Genomic DNA, 26,029 nt, shown 5'->3' with positions numbered 1-26,029 from the left:
AGATATGAGCTCGTCTTGATGTTACACTCGTCAAGAGCTTTCATTTGAGTACCCACGTGCATTTTTTATATATTTTTCATATATACATATATATAATATATATAAATATATAAATGTATGAAAAATTGATGTGGGTACTCAAATAAAAGGTCTTCATGAGTTTAACATCGGGATGAGCTTATATTTTAAAAAATGTCAATGATTCACAAGATACAAGGTCATATCTTAATTATGTTTCTTATAGTGTCAATAATTGGTGCTTTTACCTTAGTAAAATATATATATATATATATATATATATATATATATATATATATATATATATATATATATATATATATATATACATATATATAAAAGAAAAAGTAAAAATTAAAATAAAAAAAAAATAATGGAAAATTTCCCTTTTATGTACAATTAAAAAAATTTTTTTTTTTCAATTAAGCTGGCAGTTTTTCAAAAATATTTTAAATTTTAAATTTAAAGATGATTTTGTAAAAAAGACAGCAGTGTTGTCTCGTAATGCCTCGTTGCATCTAAACTCCTTAGACTGTGCCTCTCTGTCGGGTAAATTTGCAATTGATAGGGCTTACCGGTTTTAATAAGCGCATTTATCAATTCGCTTGTGTGAAAAAAGTGAACATTTTCATCAATTAATCCGTGAATTATCAACAAACGATTTTCCTCGTCGGGGAATTTATTCACGTAGGTCAAGACAGAGCTGTTGATGTAACCGTGGTAATTGCTGTCCGGGTGGTCCATGTACCGCTCAGTGTATCCTGTGTCGTAGAGGTTCCAGCAAGTCACTGGAGCTCCGGCAATAGCCACCTTTAATAAATTTAATTTTATTAATTCAAGACAATATCATTTTTTTTAAGCTTTGAATTTATGAAATAAAATCTAGATTACAATGAGTATAATCTAGATATCACCCAGTATAATCTGGATTATACTAGCTACTATCTGAAAATTTTTTTCACTACAAATATCACTGAGTATAATCTGGGATGATATCCAGTATTATCTTAGATTCTAATATGTTAAACTTGGATATGATTAAAATTTGAAATCATTGCGATTAATAAATTTTGAAAAATTGAGATTTTTTTATTTTTAGGCATGTAAACTTTTTTTTCGGCTGGTGACAAATTGTTTAATAATATTTCAATTTTTAAATTAATTTATAAAGTTTGAATTGTAGTCGTTCTATATACTTATACTTTATAATCCTCAACTTTGTTTACAGTGATATAATAGTTTATTTATTTATTATTTACTATTAATTGTTATAAAATTATATGGGGTCAATTGAACCAGCAGTCCTGGGGACGATTGAACCATTACGGAGAAGCATGGGACATGCGCGCGCGTCTTAACTCTGCGTGAAAAAACTCAGGGAAATAACCTAACAATTTGATGAACTGAATTTATAATGAAAATTATTTTTAAATTGATTTTTAATTTATTTAATAAAATATCTGTTCATTAAAACGGTGCAACAGTAATATTACCAATTAACAATTAATATATTATTTATTAAAAGTTCAGATTTGAGTTTTAAATATTATTGGTTCAATTTATCCCAAGCAGTGATTCAATTGCCCCCAAGCGGGGGTCAATTGAACCATTCGACGCGTTTGAATAAATTAATAATTTTAAAAAATTTACGTTGTTTATTGACTAATTTATGTATTGATAATGATAGTAGACATAATAAACTACTATTCCAAGAAAAAAAAAATTATTATTTAATTTTAATTCGAATAGTAAAAAATTACCTTAAATACTTCCGGGTACTGAATCAATCCCATTAAACTCAAATAACCACCGTAAGACCATCCATGAAGAGCAACCCGGTTCAAATCCAAGTATCCCAATTTATCGGCTAGCAAATTTAGCACTTCAACTTGATCACTCAGCTCCACAGTTCCCATTCGCCGTTTCAAGTGACTCTCGAACATCAGACCGCGGTAGTGCGATCCACGGTTGTCTATTAAAACAACGCAGTATCCTTGAGACGCTAGCATGTGCATTCTCAAATGTCGCATTCCCTAAAAAAAAATGTCTTAAAATTTACCAAAAAAAATATTATAAAAAGCCAAAATTTCAAAAGAAAATTAAAAAAAAAATTTAGTTTTTTTTTTCAACCATTTTAAAAATTTTTGTGCAAAAAAAAATGTTTTAAAATTTACCAATAAAAAAAAAAAAAAAAAAAAAAACGATAAAAAGCCAAAATTTTAAAGGAAAGTTTTAAAAAAAATTTAGTTTTTTTTTAACCATTTCAAAAATTTTTGCGCAAAAAAAATTTTTTTAAATTTACAAAAAAAAAAAATAAAATTAAAAAATGGCCCCTAACCTGGAATAATTTCTCAAAAAACTAACCTTAAAAGTATTAGAAACCAACTGAACCTCGGGGCCTCCATAAACCTGCAAAATAACAGGATACTTAACCCTGGGCCTGTAATTATGAGGCTTAAAAACCATGGAGTAAATGGTATCCCCAGAAGCAATTTTATGCGCATGAATAACAGGAGCCAGGAGATCAATCTCGGAGTTAGTCGGCTCGAGCAAGTAGCCGACGGGAGTGAGACTGATGCTCTCGACAGTCCAGTCGGTCTGAGATATTCTGAAGACCTGGCAAGTGGGAAGAGTCTTGATGGAGCTGTAAACAGCGACCATCATGGTGCACTCCTTGTTAAAGCAGATGCTGTTGTAGCTGTGCCCGGGTCTGGTGAGCAACCTGACCTCCAGGGGCCTGCGGAGGGACACGGCGTAGGCGTGCTGCTCAAGGGGGCCTTCTTTGAGTCCGACGAAATATACAATGGAGTTGCCGGTGTCCACCCAGATCTTTTTCCCCAGGACCGGCCAGTCGCCCTGGGTGATGGCCACCTTGGAGATGACCCTGGGCTGGAAGTAGACACTGTCCAGGCGGTCAAGAGGCTCTTCGATTCCGTTGCTGAGTCCAGCAATGCTGGAAGTTATCAAGTACAAGTGCATGTACTTGGACTCTTCGCTTCCCCAGATGAACTTGACCTCTGTGGGGTCGTCCGAGGGCAGGAAGCACAGCAGGTCGTTGACGTTGATCCAAATGGAGCTCTCCTCGGAGTAAATAACCTGGACGCTCGCTGAAGAAGGCGTGAAGTGGTTCTCCGAGTTGTAAACGTTAGGCGGGGGCTCGCAGAAGTTGTCAACAGACAGGAGGACCAGCTCAATCCTCTGCTGCTTCCTGTCCAGCAGCTGGACCCAGACGTTGCTGCCATCTGGAGTCCAGCCGACTCGGACCAGGTACTCCATCCACGGGAACATTAAATGCAGCGGATACTGCAGCTCCAGAGTCTCTATGTTGACTATCTGCTGGGTGTCAGTCAGCCGGAACTGGAGCATCTTTAAATTGCTCTTCGCGTTGGAAGTTCCAGCCCGAGGAAAGCGGAACTCGTCGACCTCCCCGGAGTTTTGGGTCGAAGAAGGAAAGCAGAAGATTTTTACGTCACTCTCGTCTACCTCCTCGTAGACTATTCGGTAGACTCCGTCCGAGGACTTTGGCTGCCACCAGTAACCCGTGTAGCGCGTGAATTCTTCCTGCATGACGTAAGACGGAGTCCCGGCGGTTAACGGGTCTTCCGTCAGGTTCTTGCCGCCCTTGCGCGCGTAAGTTAGTCGCACTGAACACCCCGTTATCGAGTGCGAGAGGTATAGGTCCCCTGAACAGGTGTGGGCGACTAATGCGCTGTTCCAAGGACAGATTTGAGGACACAGCTTCGCTCCAGGCGCGATAATTCGCAGCTCCGACGGGAATAACGGCCCAGGGAGGAATCCAGTGTCTATGCATTGGTACAGGCTACTTGCCGCTGGGAATACCAGCTTCCCGGTCTCCAGGTGGATTTCGTAAGAGGTTATTCCCCAGGTGGTCAGTCTTTTCCTCTCCCAGAGTAGTTGCTCTTCTTTTGATAGTCTGTTGGCACTTGAAACGCTGGAAGATAAATTAAAATAAATTTTTTTTATTTTGAAATTATAATAAGAAGACATTAAAATAAATTTATTACCTTAATTATAATATCTAGCATAAGATTATTATTTTTGGTGTATTTATGTAATAAATTAAGTTTTTTAAATAAAATTTAGTATAATTAGAAAGTTCAAGAACTTAATAATTGTCCAGCTAAGTTTTAAATTAGAAATCATTTTTTAAATTTGAATTTTGGCGGGAGAGTGACGTAGTTCTGGATCCGGTGCGCAAACGCCATCTTACAGGAGTTGAAGAAACTTTCATACAGCCAGGAAAAATTAAAAAAATTATTACCTCTGAAAATTGGCTTCAATGACAGGTTGCCAGTGTAATTTACATCCATTACACTGCTCGTACTGACCAATATCAACATACAAAAGTGTTGTTTCCCAACCATTACTTGGAGTGCCCAAAAAGTATATTCTTGTCCTGAAAAATTAATTATTGAATAAATGATATTATAAATTTTTGGACTTATAATTTTTATAAATAAATTACAGCAAGAAAAATTTATTTAAAAATTTCCATCTTGATAATTTTCAAAATATATTCAACATATATTTAATAAATTTAAAAATTTTGTAGAAAATAAATTATTGAAAAAAAAGTATTAAGAAAGAGAATGAAGATGTAGAAATTAAAAAATTTTAATTAACTGACATTGTTTAAATTTCCATAAAGTTTCCAATTGTGTAAATTTTCTAAAGTTTCCATTTATGTAAATTTTCTAAAGTGTCCATTTGTGGAAATTTTTCTAAAATTTCCAATTGTGGAAATTTTAATAAAATTTTTTTTATAATAATTTATTTGCTAAAAAATTCTAAATCCCTGTCAACCTCAGTATCATTAAAATAACTAAAAAAATTCACGACATTAAATTTAGCAGTCACTGGAGAATTTTTAAATATTATTTAATAAAAAAATTATTTTAAAAAAATTGCATTTTTAATTTTAAAAAATTTTTAAATTTCAATTTCTTTTCCTAATTTTTTTTTAGAAAAAATTCTACAAATTATTAAATATCTGCTAAATTTATTTTCATAAAAAATTCTTACCTTCCATCTGGTAGCGATCTAAAAGTAATATGATCAGGAACAGATCCATCAGAAACTCCCGACAATTTTCTCCTAAATTCACTAACAACACCCCGAAGTTCAGACCAACTTTTTTTATTTTTCAGACTTGGTTCATACTCAAAATCTTTTCCATCTTTGCAAGACTCCATTGTTGTTCATTAACAGGAATAAAAATAATTTATTTAAATCTTTGCAATCAGCTGATCTGAAATAAAAAAACAATAATAATATTTCAATGGTACAATTTATACAATATATAAACTTTCAAGGATAAATCACAATAATTATTTAGAGGTTATGTAAAAATAATATTTACTGTCATAAAATTTTAATTTCAATTTTTTTTTAATTAAAAAAAATTTATTTAAAATTAACATTGAAGAAAATAAATTAATTTGACGCAAATAAATGTTAATTTATTTATTTTATATTTTGGGAGGGTTTATGTGCAAATCTGTCGGATCAACTGTCACAACAGAGCAGCATGACAACTTTATTTTCTTGGCGGTTTATCAAACCATTTAAAAGACTGCCTAAATTCACTCGACTGGCTTAAGAAGTATTATTCACAAAATTTTGTTTTGTTGAATAATTACTGAGTTTATTTAAATAAATAATGATGCTTTTTTGTTTTTATTTTATTTCATTACCTGACGAAATATTGTGAGTTAAAAATAACTTAACCGGATGGCGGTGAGACTACTTGGTGGGTCTTCTCCGTTGACCCCTTTTCTCCTTTTTTTTAATTTCTATACATGGACAGCAGCGTCGGGTTTTACTCTAGCGGCGAAATTTTGAACTTGAAAATTTTGGCGGGAAATTTTAAATTATTCAAAAAATTTAATGGGTTTTTTTTTTTAATTTTAAAATCAGCTGATCATAAAAAATGTTTTTTTTTTTTTTTTTTTTTAAATTGCAATAATTTTTTAACAAAAAAATCAATTATAATTTTTAATAAAAAAAAATTGTTTAATTTTTTTTTTTAAAAAAAAGTATTTATAATCTTCTTTTTTTTTTTTTTATTTAGAAAAAAAAATTAAAGATAAAAAACAAAAAAAAAAGCAATAATTTAGTAAATAAATTATTTTTAATTTGAAAAATTAAATGAATTTAAAAGGATTAAAAGGTGTGGTTGAGTTTTCTAGAAGAAAGCCATGGAAAGATTGGAATTTAAATTTATACACGTGGAAAAAATTAAAGAATAATTCTTCGGTAAGTAATAAGTTTTATTAAAAAAGATTTTTAAATTTATTGGCCATAACCTTGGCATTAAATTATAAATAAATGAAATAAATAATTTTATCTTCTTGATTTAAGTAAAAAAATTTTTAAACTAAAAAAATTTTCTTGGCTTGAGTAAATTTTATTTAATTTAAGAATTTTTCGTCTTAATTCAAGACAATTAAACTCAAAATTATTTTCTTGGATCAAGAATTTTTTTCTTGATTTAAATTAATTTTTTTTTCAGTTTAAAAATTCGAAATTTTTCTAAAAAAAAAAAATCAATATTTAAAACAACTATAATTCATAAACTAACAAGCGGATTTAGCTCATTTTTAAACTGTATCTTGGTATTGGTTCGTAAAATATGTCCTCTAAATTTTATAAAGATCGTATAAAAACTTTAAGCGCAATCCTGCTTACATCCTCATAAAAATAAAATTTTGCTATTTTTCGACATAAAATAAAAAATTTCCCAAATTTTTTTTTAAATTGAAAGATATTTAAATTTCTATAAAAATTTACCTTAAAAATGAAATAAAATTACGAAAAAACAACGAATATCTGTTTACTAACCCCGCTGAAATATCAATAAAAAAAAGTATCTGTTGCATGCCTTTTTTTATTTCACGTTCAATATTTCTGGATTTATTGTCTTTTTTAATGAAAACAATAAATAAACCATTAAAAAATTTAATTTTTTACTAAAAATATTTCTTGTAAGAAATACAAAACAAAAAAAATTCCAAGCTGAGAAAGAATAATCAAAAGAACGGATTTTTTCGTCGCGAAGAAATCTCCGCAGAAGCGTTTTGGTACTGGGGTAGCAGAAGTTGATAGAAATATTTATAATAAAAGCGTTAAACCCCCCGAGGAACTTTACAAAAGGTTTTTATAAAAAAACCCAAACAATAATAGATTGTAATTGAAATAACGTTAATTGCTTCAAGGAGTTTGATGAAACTGGATCGCAACGCACCACTATCAGGACGGCAGAACTACCAGGAGCAAAATCAATTGATAAAAGCAGATATATATATATATGTTTGTATGGATTTAAACGCTCCTTCTCAGCCCTTCTGCTCTCCAGACAGAGAAATAATATTTTTTGGTCTTAACTTCGATTGAGGTCGCTTTCAGAGTTACCCTTCTTGTTTTTTCTATTTTTTATTTTTTTTTTTTTTTTTTAGGGCTAGTGATTTAATCACTTGCTTTTTGGTGTTTAAACATATTTTCACCCTTATATATTTCAACAATCATTTCCAGATTAATTTTTATTAAGATTTTTTTATTTCAATTATAAATAAATCGTACTTGAGTTTTTTGAATTAAAAAAAATTGTTTCTTGTAAATGAAATTTTTAAGAAAATATTTGTGTAGTTTTACACGTACAACTATTGATAAATTAAAATTAACTGGCTAACAGGTAGTAAACTATAGCTTTTTTGTGAGTTTCTATACGAAAAAACTAAAAGATCTTTTTCTTTACATAAAATGCTGCAAATTTTTAATTTTTTCCATATAAAAATAAGACAACCCTTCTTCAATATCAGTTATGCATTGAAAATTCAATTTTCATCAATTAATATTATTTATTTAAGGACGCGGTGATTGCTACCAAAAAAATGAACATGCTTGTATTACTGCGAATGTTTTCAATAATCCGCAATAATATAAGCACCTCTATTTGTATGCATTTCTACCAATTACTAAGGGTGTAAAATAATCCATATATTCTAAATTAAAAAGAAAATATTGCCTGTCAATTGACAGTTCAAGTTGCCTTCAAATTGCTCTTAGTTAAAAATAAATTGTAAACAGAAATTGATAAAAAATAAAACAAATAAATTAAAGTTGATAAAAAATACAAGCGGTCATTATAATAAAGAATTTGTTGTGTTAAATTAAGCAGAAAAACTTTAAAACCAAGAAATTTTCATTAAATTAAGTCAATGTAACTTTATTCAAAATTTTTTTTGATTGATTTAAAAAAATTCAAAATGATTTTTTTTAAATCAAGATTTGTGCTTCTTCGACAAAGCTCATTTTTTTAATTACTATAAAAACTCTGGTTGTTATGTTATACATCACTATTCCGGTGATTATTATTAATTGATGATATGAATTGAAATTACTTCAGGAGTACCTTCTAATCCAGTCATTTTATTAAACAAATAATTATCTTCCAAACGTATTTTATTAATTTCTTATATGATCCCGAAGTTGTTTATAATTGAATTTGATTGTTAGTAATAGGCACGCAGTAATTGCCACGCAGTAATAGAGACAAGCTCCTTTTATGCCCGCAGTAATACATCCATATGAACATTTTTTTTTAAATGCTTATTATTTAAAGAAAATATTAGTTTATCGCACTCTTGATTTTTTTTTTGAGTCAATAATGAGTCAAACTTTGGTTTTAAAAAAAAAATTATTGTTATTTTTGAAAAATTTAATAAAAATGCTTTTGAAGTAAGACTTACCGAAAAAACCGCAGTAATACCCATACTTACTTTAGTTGTTATCCTGGTTAGAATAAAAAACTTAGGTAAGGAATTCAAAAGTATGAAAAAAAATTCAAATTTTGTTATTTTTATTTATTTACTATTTAAAACTCAAAATTTATTAAAAAAATTTTTTTTTTTATGGAAAAATCTATAAAATTCACTTTTTTCTACAAAAAATATAAATATTTATTATTCATTTTATTTTTACTAATTCTATACAATTTAGTTTAAATTTAGTTGTTAGAAATTAAATAACACGCAATCTGTTGAATATCTATCTAAATATTTTTATTTGTAGAGGTTGGCACAACGAGCAAAGAGTGTTTGCTGACACACAAGCGAAGAAAGTCTTATAAATTATATAAATACATAAATAACTAATAAATAAATTAATTTTTACAATATTATAATAAAAAAAGAGTAGTAATATTATAATTTCAAATATTTTAGTTAAATATTTATTGTTTTTTTTATTGAGAATCTCAATTTATGTTTACATGTTATATTACATTTATAAAATATCAATTATATATTTAAATACTTTCTTTTTTATTAATTATCTTTACTAAAGATATATTTATTATAATTTTGTTTTGTAATTAGAATTCAAATTTTCGCGCGCAAATTTGAATTCTAGTATTTATAAATTGGTGATTGTTTTGACGAGTTACCTAGTACTTATATATTAAAAAAAAGATTTTTCTACAATTGAGAAAGTTTAGCCACCTAGCGGTGACTCCCATAACTTAAAAAAAAATATCTGTAAAATGATAAATAAAATAAAAAAATAGAATATTTATAAACTCAAGAGCTTACCAGAGAGGAAAAAGCCCGTATATATTTTATTTATCAAGACACGTATTCACTCTGGGGATGAAAGTTTGATGCCCAGTAGACTGAAGTGCGATGCAATTTTATAACCAGACTATTTTGCTGTCTGGATCGGGATATTAATATTAAAACTATAAATAATATAGACTGCATTTAATATTATTTATTTAACTAAAGAAATATTTAAATATTGAATACCGGAAAGTGCATTATGTATCTTGGACCTCTTGTATAAAAAAGAGAGGGATGAATATATTTGTGAGGGTGAACACACAACAGGGTTGAAGTGGAAAAAGTGAAAAAGTTGAGACTGCCTCAGACGGGAACCTGGAGAGAGTACCAGCTCGCAACTTATTAACCATATAAAAAATGTAAAAAAATAAAAATCCCGGGGATCAAAAGCTGAGAAACTTTTTAAAAGCTTCGTCTTAATTAAATTCTCTTTAAATCTTTATTTTTTTCATTACCGGCTTTCGTTATAATTTCAATGGAATAAATAAAATAAAATAAAAAGACCCGAGTCCATTGAATTATTGTAATGTATGGCACAATCTGGGTCAAAGTACTCATCACGTGTCACTTGGAGGTTGTCCGCATTGTAATACAATAATTACTTTTAGTTTATGATATTTAACAGGAAACGTGCGTCAAAAGTATTTTTATTACTTTATTTTCAAGCGAGTTTATCACGCTATTCATGAGAACCTTCGAAAGTTCGAAGGTTCGTGTCTAACTATTCGATTTGATGAAAATTAATTAAAGATTGATATCAAATATTTTATTTTTCTAAATAATATTGAAAAAAAATAGTATTTCAATATTAATTTATGCTTTAAAAGTTTCACAGAGGAATCAAATGAATCATCAGCAGTGAAGTGGTGTCACTCATTCTTAACAGCGCGGACCGATCAGGGTTCGAGCCCAGTCTCGGGTAAAATTAGCAATATTTTTTTTTTCTTAAGAAAATTAATATTCTCAAGCTAATATTAATATCTTAATTCTATTTATTTAATTTAAAAAAATTTTCTGGATTAAGAAATTTTAAAAGATAAAATATTGATTGAAGTATTAACCTTATTAACGTTATTCGTAAACTGTGAAAAAATAAATTAACAAAATCTGTCGAGAAGTTTCACCGAGAAAGTATCTTAAAATTTTTAATGATAAAAACTTTATTTTAATTAATAGTATTGAATAAATAGAATTTAGATATTAATGTTAGCTTGAGAATATTAATTTTCTTACAAATAAAAAATAATGCAACTTTAACCCGAGACTGGGCTCGAACCCTGATCGAACTGCGCTGTTGAGAATAAGTGATACCACAACGCAACTATTGACATCAGATATATTATTTTAGTTATTAATTTAATGAAAATTTTTTTTCTACTACCAAATAGTAAGAGCGTGAATTTTTTGACAAATAAATAACTCTAACAGAAATAAAAAATTTTGGTTAAATATTTTAATAACAGTAATTTATCTATTGACAAAAAAAAAACAAATTTCGATGTCTGCGATATAATTTATTTAAAACAATAATAATTCAAAATTAAGACCTCTAATTTGGATTTATCTTTTTAGATCGTTAGCTATAATTTATTCAAATTCAAACGCTTATTCTTACCATCAATATTAACAATCAATGTGTCCGATGTTTTTAAATAAATGATTGATGCTCCGATCCCAATAAATTAAACACAATCGATAGTCCGGCGTGGATGTTTTTTACCAACATCGGGCGTCCCTACAATCTTAACAACTCGATCATTTGAAACTAATTACCTCCGTAGCTCCAAGATAAATAAGTTACCTCAAAGAAGAATTACCAATTCTATGGAATGATAAAGGAATTCACGGCTTACGTTAACATGTGCTTTTTTACACACTGTCAGCTCTTTTCTTTCGGATATTTATTAGTAACATGGATTTAATTGAAACTTTATCGAAGCGATTGAAAAATTCCGACTTGAATTAATCGGAACAAGTCTTAAGCTCACCCGTTGAATTTTTCTTTAAAAAAAAACCCGGGAAAATGATAATTTTCCCCAGAAATTCGACTTGAACTGGCTCTACTGTTCCAACTGTACGAAAAGACATAGATTGACACTTAATAAAATAACAAACCGGTTAATAGTCTCTATTTTGGCATTGGTAATTAACACACAGGCCAATTTCGCAAAACAGCACCCAGAAATTAACACAATTCTAATTAATATTTGTTAGAAAACAATACTCACTTTTAAAAAACAAATTATATATATATATATATATATATATATATATATATATATATATATATATATATATATATTTATTTATATAAATACTAGAATTAAATCTAAAATAATTCACTAATAATACAGAGAATGATAATTCATAATAAATAATTTATAAAAATTATTTAAGAAGGCATAAAATGTATTAAGGATTTAATTAAGACTTTGGAAGCCCAGACGAGGATTCGAACCCGGATCTTTTGGGTATGCGCCAAAGACTCTACCTGTTAAGCTATCCGACAGTTAAGCTACCATCTAGAAAATGTCTAAAAATTAATACTAATGAAAGTATAGTCCTTTACAATAGTTGTATCGTGACTGCAGATTACTAATTGCATCAAGAATTTAAAAAAAATTTTTTTTTACTGTACAAAATACTTACCTTTACAAATAATTTATTATAATTCAAAGCTACTTTATAATAAACTACAGGAGCATAACGATGACTGGTTAGAATCCTTTGAGAATTGTGATCGGTGCCCCGCGGGGGTTAACAATATCGATCCTCAAGTGTTTCGCCCCCTGCCGAGCTACCCTGGTATTATTTCTCAGTTCTCTATCATGATCATTGTCACACCCTCGTCCACAATAATAATAACCCACAAGATAACTATATATTACATATCATATATTTAGTTTAACTTCTTACTATAAACAGTATCCAATTTCTAATTAGCTAATTAAATTTTATTTAATATATTTTATTTCTAATGATATTTTGAAATCTTATTACACAGATTTCAACATTATTTTTTTTTATGTACAGTTTGTACTCGATTAATACAAAAGCACTTACATGTCGCCAGATCTTTGATACATATTATTAATTATTTTTTTTTTTAATCATATATATATATATATATAATTATTTATTTATACATATATTTATTTAATATCAATATTTAGTCAATCTTATATTTTGATTAATTTATTTTTTTATATTTAAATCCTAGCAATTCCTATTTGGTATTAAAATAAGTCTTTAATTTAATCAGTTTAGTCACAAATAATTTATACTTTATTTTAGAGACTACTTATCGTTGTAATTCGTTGAAATTACTCGGAAGAGGATTAATATTTATTAATTATTATAATAATTATTAGGTAGCAAGAAGAAATAATAAATAAAAGGAAGAAACATTATTTGAATGGTTTTGTTGATATTTTTATCAGGATTATCATCACACAGGATTTCTTCTCGGCTCAGCTACTGCTATCCAACTATATATACTGTAGTAAATATAAAGATTATACCAGCAACTAAATATTTTTAAATAAAATCCTACGGTGTCACTAACATACGCTAAATAATCTTGTAAATATTATTTTTGGTGGTAAAGCCAATCTAAAGAAAATAAATTAAAAATATTACAGCCGATTCCCTCTAAAGGTATTTTTTAAGTAGATTTTGGGATGTAATTTACGTCGAAAAATAGCAAAATATTATTTTTATGAGGATGTAAGCAGGATTGCGCTTAGAGTTTTTGAACGATTTTTATGAAACTTAGAGGACTTGTTTTGTGAATCAATACCGAGATACAGTTTGAAAATGAGCTAAATCCGCCGGTTAGTTTATGAGTTGTGACTATTTTAAACATTGATTTTATTTTAGAAAAATTTCTAAAGATATTACCCAGTATAATCCAGATACCACCCAGTATAATCCAGATTATAATGAGTATAATCCAGATATCACTCAGTATAATCCAGATATCACCCAGTATAATCCAGATTATAATCCAGATATCACTCAGTATAATCCAGATATTACCCAGTATAATCCAGATATCATTCAATATAATCCAGATATCACCCAGTATAATCCAGATTACAATGAGTATAATCCAGATATCTACCAGTATAATCTAGATATCACCCAGTATAATCCAGATATCACTCAGTATAATCTTGATTATACTAGCTACTATCTGAAAATTTTTTTTTACCACAAATATCACTGAGTATAATCTGGGATAATATCCAGTGTCATCTTGAATTCTAATATGTTAAACTCGAACATGATTAAAATTTGAAATTATTGCGATTAATAAATTTTATCGAAGGCGTCCTGTAACCTTTAGAGAGAATTTGCTGGTAATTATCAATAATAAGGTTGTAAAAAGCATCGATTGGATAAATTAGGTAAAATAATATTGGTAGTTTATGACGAAATTAAGCAATTGGCGTGGAATAAGAGTATTTTTAATTAATATGTCTTCAACAACAACAGGTACAATATAAATCAGATTACCTGCAGAAAATACTGGGTGGTTTTGGTTTCTTCTGTACCCAGATAGCCAATTTTAGTTTTTTTTTTTTTAATGAGCAACCAGCTTGATTAAAATCTACGCCGGGTTTTGTACAAATTTACTCTAATAACTTGTACAGTTTTTTTTTTGTAGGAAAATTATGAAGAAACTTGACCTCTTCTTTAATTAACTACAAGTTTTGGTCATCTGGGTAATAATAATCTTCTATGATCAATTATTACCAAAAACCACCGCGTAAATAATTATTATAATTATAATTATTATTCTAGTATATTGTTTAAAACTAAAAACAAATTACAAATAACATAGTTAACTACTGAAGAATATTTCACTAGATTGATCTGTTGGCAAAACTTAATATTTACGAGCAACGATTATTTCTACACAGTGAAAAAATTTTTTGTTTATTGCGTTTAAAAAAATTTTTTAATACTTTTTTGTGTTTATTAATAAGAAGTTATACAAAAATTAACCAAGTGTTAAATTTGCACTTAATAGTGTTAAATTGACATCAAGTATTCAATTTCAACATAATAAAAGTGTTAAATTTAAATATTAAGTGTTAAAATTTTTTAACACATTTAGTGTAAAATTTACATCAGAAAGTGTTGAATTTACACAAAAAAATTAACACTTACACATAAAAAGTGGTACACTTATTTAACACATAAAGTGTAAATTAACACAAGTATTTACACAAAAATTTTTTAATTTACACTTAAAAATGTTAAATTTACACAAAGTGTTAAAATTTAAAACAGTCAAGTGTTTAATTTACACAAAAAAGTGTTAAATTTATTTAACATATTTAAGTTTAAAAATTTATACCAAAAAAGGTTAAATTCACACTTAAGTGTTAAATCTACACAATAAGTGTTGAATTAACTCAGAAAAGTGTTAAATTTACACAAAAAAAGTGTTAAATTTTAACAAAAGTGTTAAATTTACACAAAATGTTAAAAATTCATCGAAATTTTTTTTCCGCAAATAACGCAAAATTTTTCACCGTGCAGTAAATAAACTTTTTATTTTTGTCATAAAATCATTATTATTAAAAAAAAAACTGTGTCAGCAATAAATATCAATTAGTGCATGATATATTTGTTAATTATTCGTTGCTCGTGGGTGATGCAAGGCGAGCTTGGTGTGTGCTAAAATTTAAGCATTTGTTATTTTATTTTTTTCTTTCCATACAGACAACATATAATACAACCTTTTACACAATAATAAATAATAATGATAATAATAATAATAATAATAATAATAATAATAATAATAATAATAATAATAATAATAATAATAATAATAAACGTGACTACTAAGAGAAAATGATCCGGGCCTTTAAAATAATATAAATTTAAGAAATGACTAGTTAAACCTGGATTATTCTCTCACAAATACAATAATGGCACATTTAAACTAAAAATGATAATACTACCTTAATATTTATAAGCTAATACATTTATAATTATTATTTTTTTATCACCTAATCTATAACGCTACAAACATGTAACTACAGTCTATAACAGAGATATCAACAAGTCTTGATTTTTTTTTTTATTTTTTTTTCTTCATAAAAGTTTATAAAAAACATTTTTTTTTTATTTGAGAATACAAAACTTGTTTCTTCTCAAAGATATCGTCTGCGACGTCAACAACAGCCTAAGTATAGTTTTTATTGTTTTAAAAACGTTTTTTTTTTTTTTTTACTAATTTATTACCAAGCTTATTATTATATACATAAATAAATAAATAAATAAATAAATAAATAAATAAATAAATAAATGCTCCTAGGCACGTGGAAAAAATAATTAAGGAAGATATGGAAGATTATTTTATTGCTTTTTAAATAAAGGAGCCTTAACGAGCATTTTGATAAGATTGAAAAAATATATTATTATTATTATTATTATTATTATTATTATTATTATTATTATTATTATTAGCTTATTGATATAATCATTGTCAAAATAGTTAAATTGACATTATTTACAGTCATAATAATGATAATAAAATATTTATTATTTCTAGAACCCGTTGATTGGAATGTTCAAAGCTCATTGACTAGATTCTTTAATAATAATAATATTTTCTAGAAATAATAATATTTTAATAATCCTATTTAAACAGATACAACCGCTCATTAATATATATACAAATATATAAATAGTATAAAGTGATTGAAAATTATTATTATTATTATTGTTATTATTATAAGTAGTAGAGAATACTTTAAAAACCATTGAATTTTTACAGTAAAAAATTTTCAGACGTCAAAAAAATTTGTGTTAAATTTTTAACACTTTTTTGGGTGTTAATTTAAGATAATTAACACAAAAAAATGTAAAATTTTTTTTACACTTTATGTAAATTTATTTAACACTTTTTATGTAAATTTATTTAACAGTTTTTGTGTAAACTTCGTTTAAAAAAAGTGTAAAATTTAACCATAATATCATCAAATTAACACTTTTAAGTGTTATGTAAATTCATTTAATAGTTTTTGTGTAAATTTACACCGAAAATTGTAAAATTACTAGTAATATTATCAAATTTACACTTTGAAGTGTTAAATGAAATTGACACTTTTTGTGTAAATTTCGATAAAAAAGTTTTAAAGTTTTTTAACACCTTTCGTGTAAATTTACACGAAAAAATACGAAATTTACACGTAATTGTATTAAATTTACACGTTAAAGTGTTAAATTTCATTTACTCTTATTGTGTAAATTTATTTAACACTTCTGTGTAAAATTCATTGAATCCTTTTGTGTAAATTCACACAAAAAAGTGTAGAATTTACTCGTAATATTATTGAATTTACACGTTAAAGTGTTAAATTTAAGTTTGTGTAAATTTCCACAAAAAAGTGTCAAATTTACACATCATTGTATTTAATTTACACGTTAAAGTGTTAAATATTTAATACAAAAGTATTGAATTTACACATTAAAGTGTTAAATATTTAACACAAAAAATCAAAAAATTTTTTCAACTCATGAAAGTATAAAAATTCCACAAAAAAGTGTTAAATTGACACATCAAAGTGTTAAATTTTGACTCAAAAGTGTTAAAAATTTAACCCAAAATTTTTTTTCCACAATGACGCAAAATTTTTTACTATATATCCCCCAAAAAAATTATAAACGCACCATTATATTAAAAAAAACCAAATTCTTCATTTAAAAATTAAATGCCAAAAACTATTTAATATACTCCAGTTTAATTGACATTTTATTGAAACCTTGATTTAATATTAAAAAAAAGGGTGCGTTATTGCCATTATATATATTATATCATTATTATTGTTCCATAGATCACACAAATCCGATGAATTTAGACACGCACCATATTGATTATTTCTTCTTAAATAACTAACTCGTTAAACCGTTATTTAATAATTTATTATTTTGTTGTATTTTTTTTAAGCTTTTAATTTTTTAATTTTTTTTTTTTTTTTCATTTTTAATATATAATATTGGAAGAACAAGACCCGGTGACACCGGTAGTAAATTTAATAACCCAACTATTTAGAAACTTTAATACTAGAATACGTGTAGGTCCCATGTCCAAAATTACATCAAAAGTCACATTGTTAATTATTATTATTATTATTTAAAAGGCTTGCGTACACGTCTCTGTATTTATCATTATAACCCGAATAATTCTCACTCTTGTCGATAAATAATAGACAATGATATGGGAAGAACTATTTTAAACAAAAATCGTAGTCTAGACAAATTATTATTATTGTTATTGCATGCTTAAAAATACCAATAATGGCTTACAATCAGGCAGTTATAGTTCACCATTTTAGTTAGTGTAGTGCAACGTTCCTTAATTCATGCAAAGTGTGCAATACTTTATTTATTATCAATAATATATTATTGTTGTTAATATCAGTGTAAAATATCGTGAGACAAATGCTAAAATGGCGGGAAATTTTATTTAAACATTGAAATTAGTTTAAAATTGAAAAAGGTTTTTTTTTGAATTTGAATTTTGGCGCGAGTGTGACGTATTACCTTTTCCGGTGCGCAACGCCATCTTACAGAAATTTTAGGAACTAAACTTTTCAAAATTTGGTTTTTCAAGGTTTTATCAACCGTATGATTGATTTTTTGAGATTTTATCAATTAAACAAGACCTCAAGGTAGAAAAAGACACTAAAAACTATCGAAATTGAGACCAGACTTGCTCAAGCCTTGAAAAAATTGCTATATGGGCAAACTCCCGCCATTTTGGCAATTGTCACGAGATTTGGGATAAAATATCAAGTTTTAATTGTTTTTTCTTTAAACATAATTTCTTCATAGCTCTTTCTTCTTTCCAGCTTGTTGAAATTCTTACAACTTCCTTAGCCGTTGGATAATTTCTTTCTTCTTATTAAACTGTCGAAGATTAAACAAGACACAAAAATAAAACATTACTTCTAATAGAGTAATGAAATTTCTAAATAAATAAAAAAAAAAAAAAAATCTTACCTTTTATAAAAAGTGGCGAACCTCAGGGATAATTTTTAGATCCTAAATGAAAGTAACAAAAAAGATTTTTCGAAAAGAAATAAACTAATAAAGTTAAGGCACTCGGGTACTGTGTCCAACAAAGACATTAAGAATAAAACAAGTTTATCAACTTTGTAAAGAGCTTTCTGCCTACATAACCTCCAAAAGCTTTGTAGAGCATATCTAGATTACACACATTCACACTTTTGTTCTTTCTTCTTGTTACTCATACACACAACCATGTAAGAGCTAAACTCCCTCTTGATTACTCTCAGCTTGGATATGTTATTTACAAGGGAGGCAACAAAATATTATTATTAATAATAAATAATTAAACATTTAAATTTGTTCTCTTGCTGGTTAGAGGTGCTAGAGTCTAATGCATGCTCTACACAATTCCTGATGGCCTTTTCAACGTTTACCGCATCACTTAATGGAAAATAAAATGGCGGACTAGTGAAACAAAATGGCGGACTGAAGGACTGTCTAGTCGTTTCGATTTGAATTTTTGGCGGGCTCAGATACAGTAGAACCTTATCAAGTCGAACTTAGTGAATCATCAGCAGTGAAGTGGTATCACTAATTCTTAACAGCGCGGACCAATCAGGGTTCGAGCCCAGTCACGGGTAAAATTAGCAATATTTTTTTTTCTTAAGAAAATTAATATTCTCAAGCTAATATTAATATCTTAATTCTATTTATTTAATTTAAAAAAATTTTTTGGATTAAGAAATTTTAAAAGACAAAAGGTTGATTGAAGTATTAATCTTATTAACGTTATTCGTAAACTGTGAAAAAATAAATTAACAAAATCTGTCGAGAAATGGTATTGAATAAATAGAATTTAGATATTAATGTTAGCTTGAGGATATTAATTTTCTTACAAATGAAAAATAATGCAACTTTAACCCGAGACTGGGCTAGAACCCTGATCGAACTGCGCTGTTGAGAATAAGTGATACCACAACGCAACTATTGACATCAGATATATTATTTTAGTTATTAATTTAATGAAAATTTTTCTTCTACTACCAAATAGTAAGAGCGTGAATTTTTTGACAAATAAATAACTCTAACAGAAATAAAAAATTTTGGTTAAATATTTTAATAACAGTAATTTATGTATTGACAAAAAAAAACAAATTTCGATGTCTGCGATATAATTTATTTAAAACAATAATAATTCAAAATTAAGACCTCTAATTTGGATTTATCTTTTTAGATCGTTAGCTATAATTTATTCAAATTTAAACGCTTATTCTTACCATCAATATTAACAATCAATGTGTTCGATGTTTTTAAATAAATGATCGATGCTCCGATCTCAATAAATTAAACACAATCGAGAGTCCGGCGTGGATGTTTTTTCACCAACATCGGGCGTCCCTACAATCTTAATAACTTGATCATTTGAAACTAATTACCTCCGTAGCTCCAAGATAAATAAGTTACCTCAAAGAAGATTTACCAATTCTACGGAATGATAAAGGAATTCACGGCTTACGTTAACACGTGCTTCTTTACACGCTGTCAGCTCTTTTCTTTTGGTTATTTATTAGTAACATGGATTTAATTAAAACTTTAGCGAAGCGATTGAAAAATTCCGACTTGAATTAATCGGAACAAGTCTTAGGCTCACCCGTTGAATTTTTCTTAAAAAAAAAACCCGGGAAAATGATAATTTTCCCCAGAAATTCGACTTGAACTGGCTCTACTGTTCCAACTGTACGAAAAGACATAGATTGACACTTAATAAAATAACAAACCGGTTAATACTCTCTACTTTGGCATTGGTAATTAACACACAGGCCAATTTCGCAAAACAGCACCCAGAAATTAACACAATTCTAATTAATATTTGTTAGAAAACAATACTCGCTTCTAAAAAACAAATTATATATATATATATATAAATACTAGAATTAAATCTAAAATACTTCACTAATAATACAGAGAATGATAATTTATAATAAATAATTTATAAAAATTATTTAAGAAGGCATAAAATGTATTAAGGATATATGTAAAGATGATACAGGGATATGATACACAGAAGAGTTAGCTACTAAATTTATAACTACTTTATTGGCAATTTCACTAGGCATTAAACTAATTATTATTGTTTTATTAATTAATTCCTTAATTTATTTCTTTTTCTTTTTTTTCTGTCTCTATATATGATTGTGTAAACCCACGTTCTCAAATAAAAATAATCCACGGAAATTTATATCGTTAGGAAGATATGGTAGTTGGAAGCACGAATAATAACAACAACAATAATAATAATAATAATAATAACAATCTATAGGAGTGTTGGTCTTCGATCCTTAGAGTGTCCTGAAGAAATTCGACGCGCGCAGGATCAGGGGTGCTCAAAATACCCCCTCTTTCTCTCTGAGCAATCGATCGTCCTCTAAATGAGCCTGAGAGAGCTAAATATATATCGCGGTTTAATATATATAAAAATAAAAAATGATATCTTTTTTTTTTTTTTTTTTTTTTTTTTGAGAACGTGCGTTTTTTTTTTTTTGGGTACATTTTTTTTTGTTTTATACGTGCAGGAATTATTTTTACCACACCTTTTATTATTTTATTATTATTATTATTATTATTATTATTATTATTATTATTATTATTATTACTATTATTATTATTATTTTCAAGAAAATTTCAATTATTAAAAAATAATAATAATAATAATCGAAATTTTTCAAGTTTTCATTATTTTTATTATTATTATTATTATTATTATTATTATTATTAAATAATGGAAATTTTCCTGAAAATCATAATAATAATAATAATAATAATAATAATAATAATAATAATAATAATTATAATAATAATGACAATTTGAAAAATTTTATTATTATTTTTCCTGCACGTTAAAACAATGTCAGTGTGATTTCTTATAATACTATATTTATTTATTATTACAATTAATAACCTTGACAGTTTTTTTTTTTTTTTTTTTTTTTAGGAATGCAAGATCCGGAAAAAAATATGATTATTTTTCACACCGAAGGTTTACAATTTTAAAGAAGAAATTTAGGAAAAAAAAAAAAATGAGGAGAAAATTTAAATCAACCAGCATGCTTTGCCTATTATAAATTTAATATAAATATATTTTGTAGTATTTATAATAATAATTGTGTTCAGGATTTTTGCTTTAATTTCAAAATAATGTAATTGTTGAATTTTGGTGGAAATATTAAGCGCCCAATATTTCCGCCGTGAGATCTAAAATTAGAAATTTTAGCAAAAATCTTGTACTAATAATAATAATAATAATAATAATAATAATAATAATAATAATAATAATAATAATAATAATAATAATAATAATAATAATAATAATAATGATAATAATAATAATATTCATACCCAACTATTGTTAGCGACAAATCTAATCTACACATCATAACATTCACTGTACCTCATAATAAAAAATAGGCAACTAAAGAGAAGAAATAAATAATTTAGAAAAAAAAAAAAAAAACTAAAAATTGAGGCTAATCTAGACTACAGCTCAAAAAAATTTTCTTCAGATTACTACAGTGTTAGATTACTTGGATTATTTAATAATAAAAAGATTAAATACTTGATTAAATTCACACTCTTACAAAGTATCTTAATTTTCTATTCTATACTTTTGTATCTCACTCATTCATGGTCTAACATTACCGACCATAATTACTATAACTTACTCACTAATTATTATTATAAATTAATAATACTCGTATTTACGCGAGTAACAGTATTAATAAGTAATTATTACTTTATATATCACTCGCACGTAATTGCTAATTTGTTTACTAAAATATCACTAAAGATATTGTATTGAAAAAGATTATTTTAATATTATCCATAATCATAATAATAATAATAATAATAATAATAATAATAATAATAATAATAATAATAATAATAACAATAATAATAATAAAATTATTGTTCAAAATTGAAGATAAATATTATCTTCTTTAAAATTATTATTATTATTTTTTTTTTATCATTATTATGATTATTATCATTATTAAAAACTTATTACTTCCTTTTCATATTTCAATATTATCCATAATAATAATAATAATAATAATAATAATAATAATAATAATAATAATAATAAAATTATTGCTCATAATTGAAGATAAATATTGTCTTCTTTAAAAAAAAATCTTATTTTAATTTAACTTACGTATTGACAGTCCTTACTGCTTCGTTATTATTATTATTATTATTATTATTATTATTATTATTATTATTATTATTATTATTATTATTATTATTATTATCATTAATACTATTACTATTATTAAAAACTTATCACTCCCTTTTCATAATTTTAATATTATCCATTATAATAATAATAATAATGATAATAATAATAATAATAATAATAATAATAATAATAAAATTATTGCTCAATGCATTGTATTGTATTTAATGATTAAATACTGAAGATAAATATTGTCTTCTTAAAAAAAAAAATCTTATTTTAGTTTAACTTACGTATTGACGTTATTATTATTATTATTATTATTATTATTATTATTGTTATTATTAATTATTTTAAAAACTTATCACTCCCTTTTCATAAAAGAGTATTGCTTCTGCCGCTTGAACAATTTCAAGAAGCTATTATAAATTTAAAAAATAAATATATGTATAAATCTACCGAAAAAAAAAAAAAATAATTTAAATAAATCAGACAAGTCTATAAATAATAATAAGTTAATTGGAAAAAAAAAAAAAAAAAAGTCAGACTTGTGAAGAAATAAATGAAGAATATATCCAGTAGATGACGCTGCGGTTGGTCCAAGACTTAAAGATGAATCGAAGACGAGGATTGCTAATGTTGAGTAGAATTTAGACGTACATACCCATTCCGTACATGGAGCCCCAGTCGACGCCCTGGAAGCTGGACATGTCGACGTTAGTGAGGGAGTAGCCTTGGTAGGGGTTCCCGGGAGCTGCGGCGGCTGGCTGGGGCGCTGTGTTAGCGGCAGTAGGTGGCGCTGGTGCCTGAGGGGGCGCTGCGACTGCAGCCGCAGGGATTGGGTAGGGAGCGTAGCGGTAAGCGGACAACGCAGGGTAGCTGCTGGCGAAAAGCTTCCCGTAGCCGGCAACGGCGCTTTGTACTTGTGCTGCCGCGGCGGCTGCGGCGGCCGCTTGAACTTGAGCTTGGGCTTGTGCGGCGACGATCTGAGACGCTGTCGCCACCTGCAGAGGGGGCTGAGGCGCTAACCTGACACCCAGCGCCCCCAGAACTACTCTTTTGCCGAGCGCGAGGGCGCTCTGTTGAACCGCTTCTTTTGGCTGGGCTTTCTTGCACTCGACTTTCTTGTTCTTTATTGTGTGGAAGTGGATCTCACAGACTCGGTCTACTACGTCTTCGTTTTCGAAGGTCACAAAGCCGAACCCGCGATGTCGCTTTGTTTGCTGGTCCATCAGCATCACGGTTTCTTCAACCTTGCCGAATTGGTTGAAGTAAGCTTTCACTTCGTCGCTACTCGTGTCCTGGCTTACGCCCCCGACGAAGATTTTCTTTGTTCGGTTCGCTTGCTTTGCTCGGTTTTTCGGAGTCGCGTGCTTCGGGTCTATTTTCTTACCGTCCAAAGTGTGGATTGGGCACTTAAGTACTTTGTCCACGCTTCCAGGTTCTGCGAATGTTATGAAGCCGAATCCACGACTCCGCTGGAATAGCGAAAGAAGGCATGTTTAGTGTTTAAAACTAGTGAAACTCCCGTAAAAATAAATTAAAAGTTGTTTCATGGCGGAACTACCTCAATGAATCATCAGCAGTGGCAAAGTGGTATCACTAATTCTTAACAGCGCGGACCGATCAGGGTTCGAGCCCAGTCTCGGATAAAATTAGCAATATTTTTTTTTCTTAAGAAAATTAATATTCTCAAGCTTATATTAATATCTTAATTCTATTTATTTAATTTAAAAAAATTTTCTGGATTAAGAAATTTTAAAAGACAAAATATTGATTGAAGTATTAACCTTATTAACGTTATTCGTAAACTGTGAAAAAATAAATTAACAAAATCTGTCGAGAAGTTTCACCGAGAAAGTACCTTAAAATTTTTAACGACAAAAACTTTATTTTAATTAATGGTATTGAATAAATAGAATTTAGATATTAATGTTAGCTTGAGAATATTAATTTTCTTACAAATAAAAAATAATGCAACTTTAACCCGAGACTGGGCTCGAACCCTGATCGAACTGCGCTGTTGAGAATAAGTGATACCACAACGCAACTATTGACATCAGATATATTATTTTAGTTATTAATTTAATGAAAATTTTTTTTCTACTACCAAATAGTAAGAGCGTGAATTTTTTGACAAATAAATAACTCTAACAGAAATAAAAAATTTTGGTTAAATATTTTAATAACAGTAATTTATCTATTGACAAAAAAAAAATAAATTTCGATGTCTGCGATATAATTTATTTAAAACAATAATAATTCAAAATTAAGACCTCTAATTTGGATTTATCTTTTTAGATCGTTAGCTATAATTTATTCAAATTCAAACGCTTATTCTTACCATCAATATTAACAATCAATGTGTCCGATGTTTTTAAATAAATTCCCAATAAATTAAACACAATCGATAGTCCGGCGTGGATGTTTTTTACCAACATCGGGCGTCCCTACAATCTTAACAACTCGATCATTTGAAACTAATTACCTCCGTAGCTCCAAGATAAATAAGTTACCTCAAAGAAGAATTACCAATTCTATGGAATGATAAAGGAATTCACGGCTTACGTTAACATGTGCTTTTTTACACACTGTCAGCTCTTTTCTTTCGGATATTTATTAGTAACATGGATTTAATTAAAACTTTAGCGAAGCGATTGAAAAATTCCGACTTGAATTAGTCGGAACAAGTCTTAAGCTCACCTGTCGAATTGTTCTTTAAAAAAAACCCCGGGAAAAGTTTACTTTAATAACTAATGTCGTTATACTGAAACAAACCTGAGTAACTGGATCCTTCATTATCAAAACATCTGTTACGGTTCCAAACATCCCAAAGTACTCTCTGAGTTTCTCACTGCTAGTCTGCCATGACAGTCCTCCAACAAATAATTTACCAGGAGCCGGGTCACCGCTGTTGGGTGTGCTTCTGCCGGAGCTGCCAGAGTGGCTGCCGTTTATTGGCACTAGAGTATTGTGAAAATCGTGGTCTATCGCACCGTTCGCAGCCTCCATGCCAGCGCTAAAACACACAAATTATTTTTTTTTACAAACTAAAGTAAAAACTTTGGTATTATTTTTATTTTTTTAATTATTAAATGCACTAAGTACTTTTAGA

The 26,029-nt window shown here is 27.8% G+C and overlaps 2 protein-coding genes and 1 long non-coding RNA gene across 11 annotated transcripts in view; all 3 read right to left on the bottom strand.

Annotated features, from left to right (window-relative positions):
- Positions 1–400: 400 nt before the first annotated feature.
- LOC141525184 (dipeptidyl peptidase 9) lies at positions 401–5,887 on the bottom strand. 2 transcript variants are annotated; one of them, XM_074239565.1, is made up of 6 exons: positions 5,399–5,887; positions 5,062–5,287; positions 4,301–4,435; positions 2,383–3,970; positions 1,779–2,051; positions 401–828 (listed from the first exon to the last, which is right to left on the bottom strand). In XM_074239565.1, the coding sequence occupies exons 2-6, from the start codon at positions 5,229–5,231 to the stop codon at positions 481–483; spliced, it is 2,514 nt and encodes an 837-aa protein (XP_074095666.1). In that variant the 5' UTR covers positions 5,232–5,287; positions 5,399–5,887; the 3' UTR covers positions 401–480. The 2 variants fall into 2 exon arrangements, with proteins under 2 accessions (XP_074095666.1, XP_074095665.1); XM_074239564.1 differs by having other exon boundaries at positions 5,733–5,887.
- A 12,496-nt stretch (positions 5,888–18,383) lies between these two features.
- On the bottom strand, positions 18,384–21,454 carry LOC141525223 (uncharacterized). Its single transcript, XR_012478826.1, has 2 exons — positions 18,675–21,454; positions 18,384–18,581 (listed from the first exon to the last, which is right to left on the bottom strand). It is a non-coding gene; the product is annotated as an uncharacterized LOC141525223 (long non-coding RNA).
- A 1,668-nt stretch (positions 21,455–23,122) lies between these two features.
- The window catches only part of Msi (RNA-binding protein musashi), a 42,141-nt gene continuing 39,234 nt past the window's right edge, over positions 23,123–26,029 (bottom strand). For all 8 annotated transcript variants that reach the window (XM_074239916.1, XM_074239917.1, XM_074239918.1 and 5 more), the window contains 2 exons: positions 25,693–25,933; positions 23,123–24,392 (listed from right to left, as the gene is read on the bottom strand). In XM_074239916.1, the coding sequence (XP_074096017.1) occupies positions 23,565–24,392; positions 25,693–25,933 (1,069 nt within the window). In that variant the 3' untranslated portion in view covers positions 23,123–23,564. The remainder of the gene's footprint in view (positions 24,393–25,692; positions 25,934–26,029) is intronic.

Source organism: Cotesia typhae, unplaced genomic scaffold, assembly GCF_013202065.1.
Source record: "Cotesia typhae breed Kobodo isofemale line unplaced genomic scaffold, CoteBio_Ctyphae contig_26, whole genome shotgun sequence".
Taxonomy (NCBI): domain Eukaryota; kingdom Metazoa; phylum Arthropoda; class Insecta; order Hymenoptera; family Braconidae; genus Cotesia; species Cotesia typhae.
This window is presented reverse-complemented; position numbering and strand designations above follow the sequence as displayed.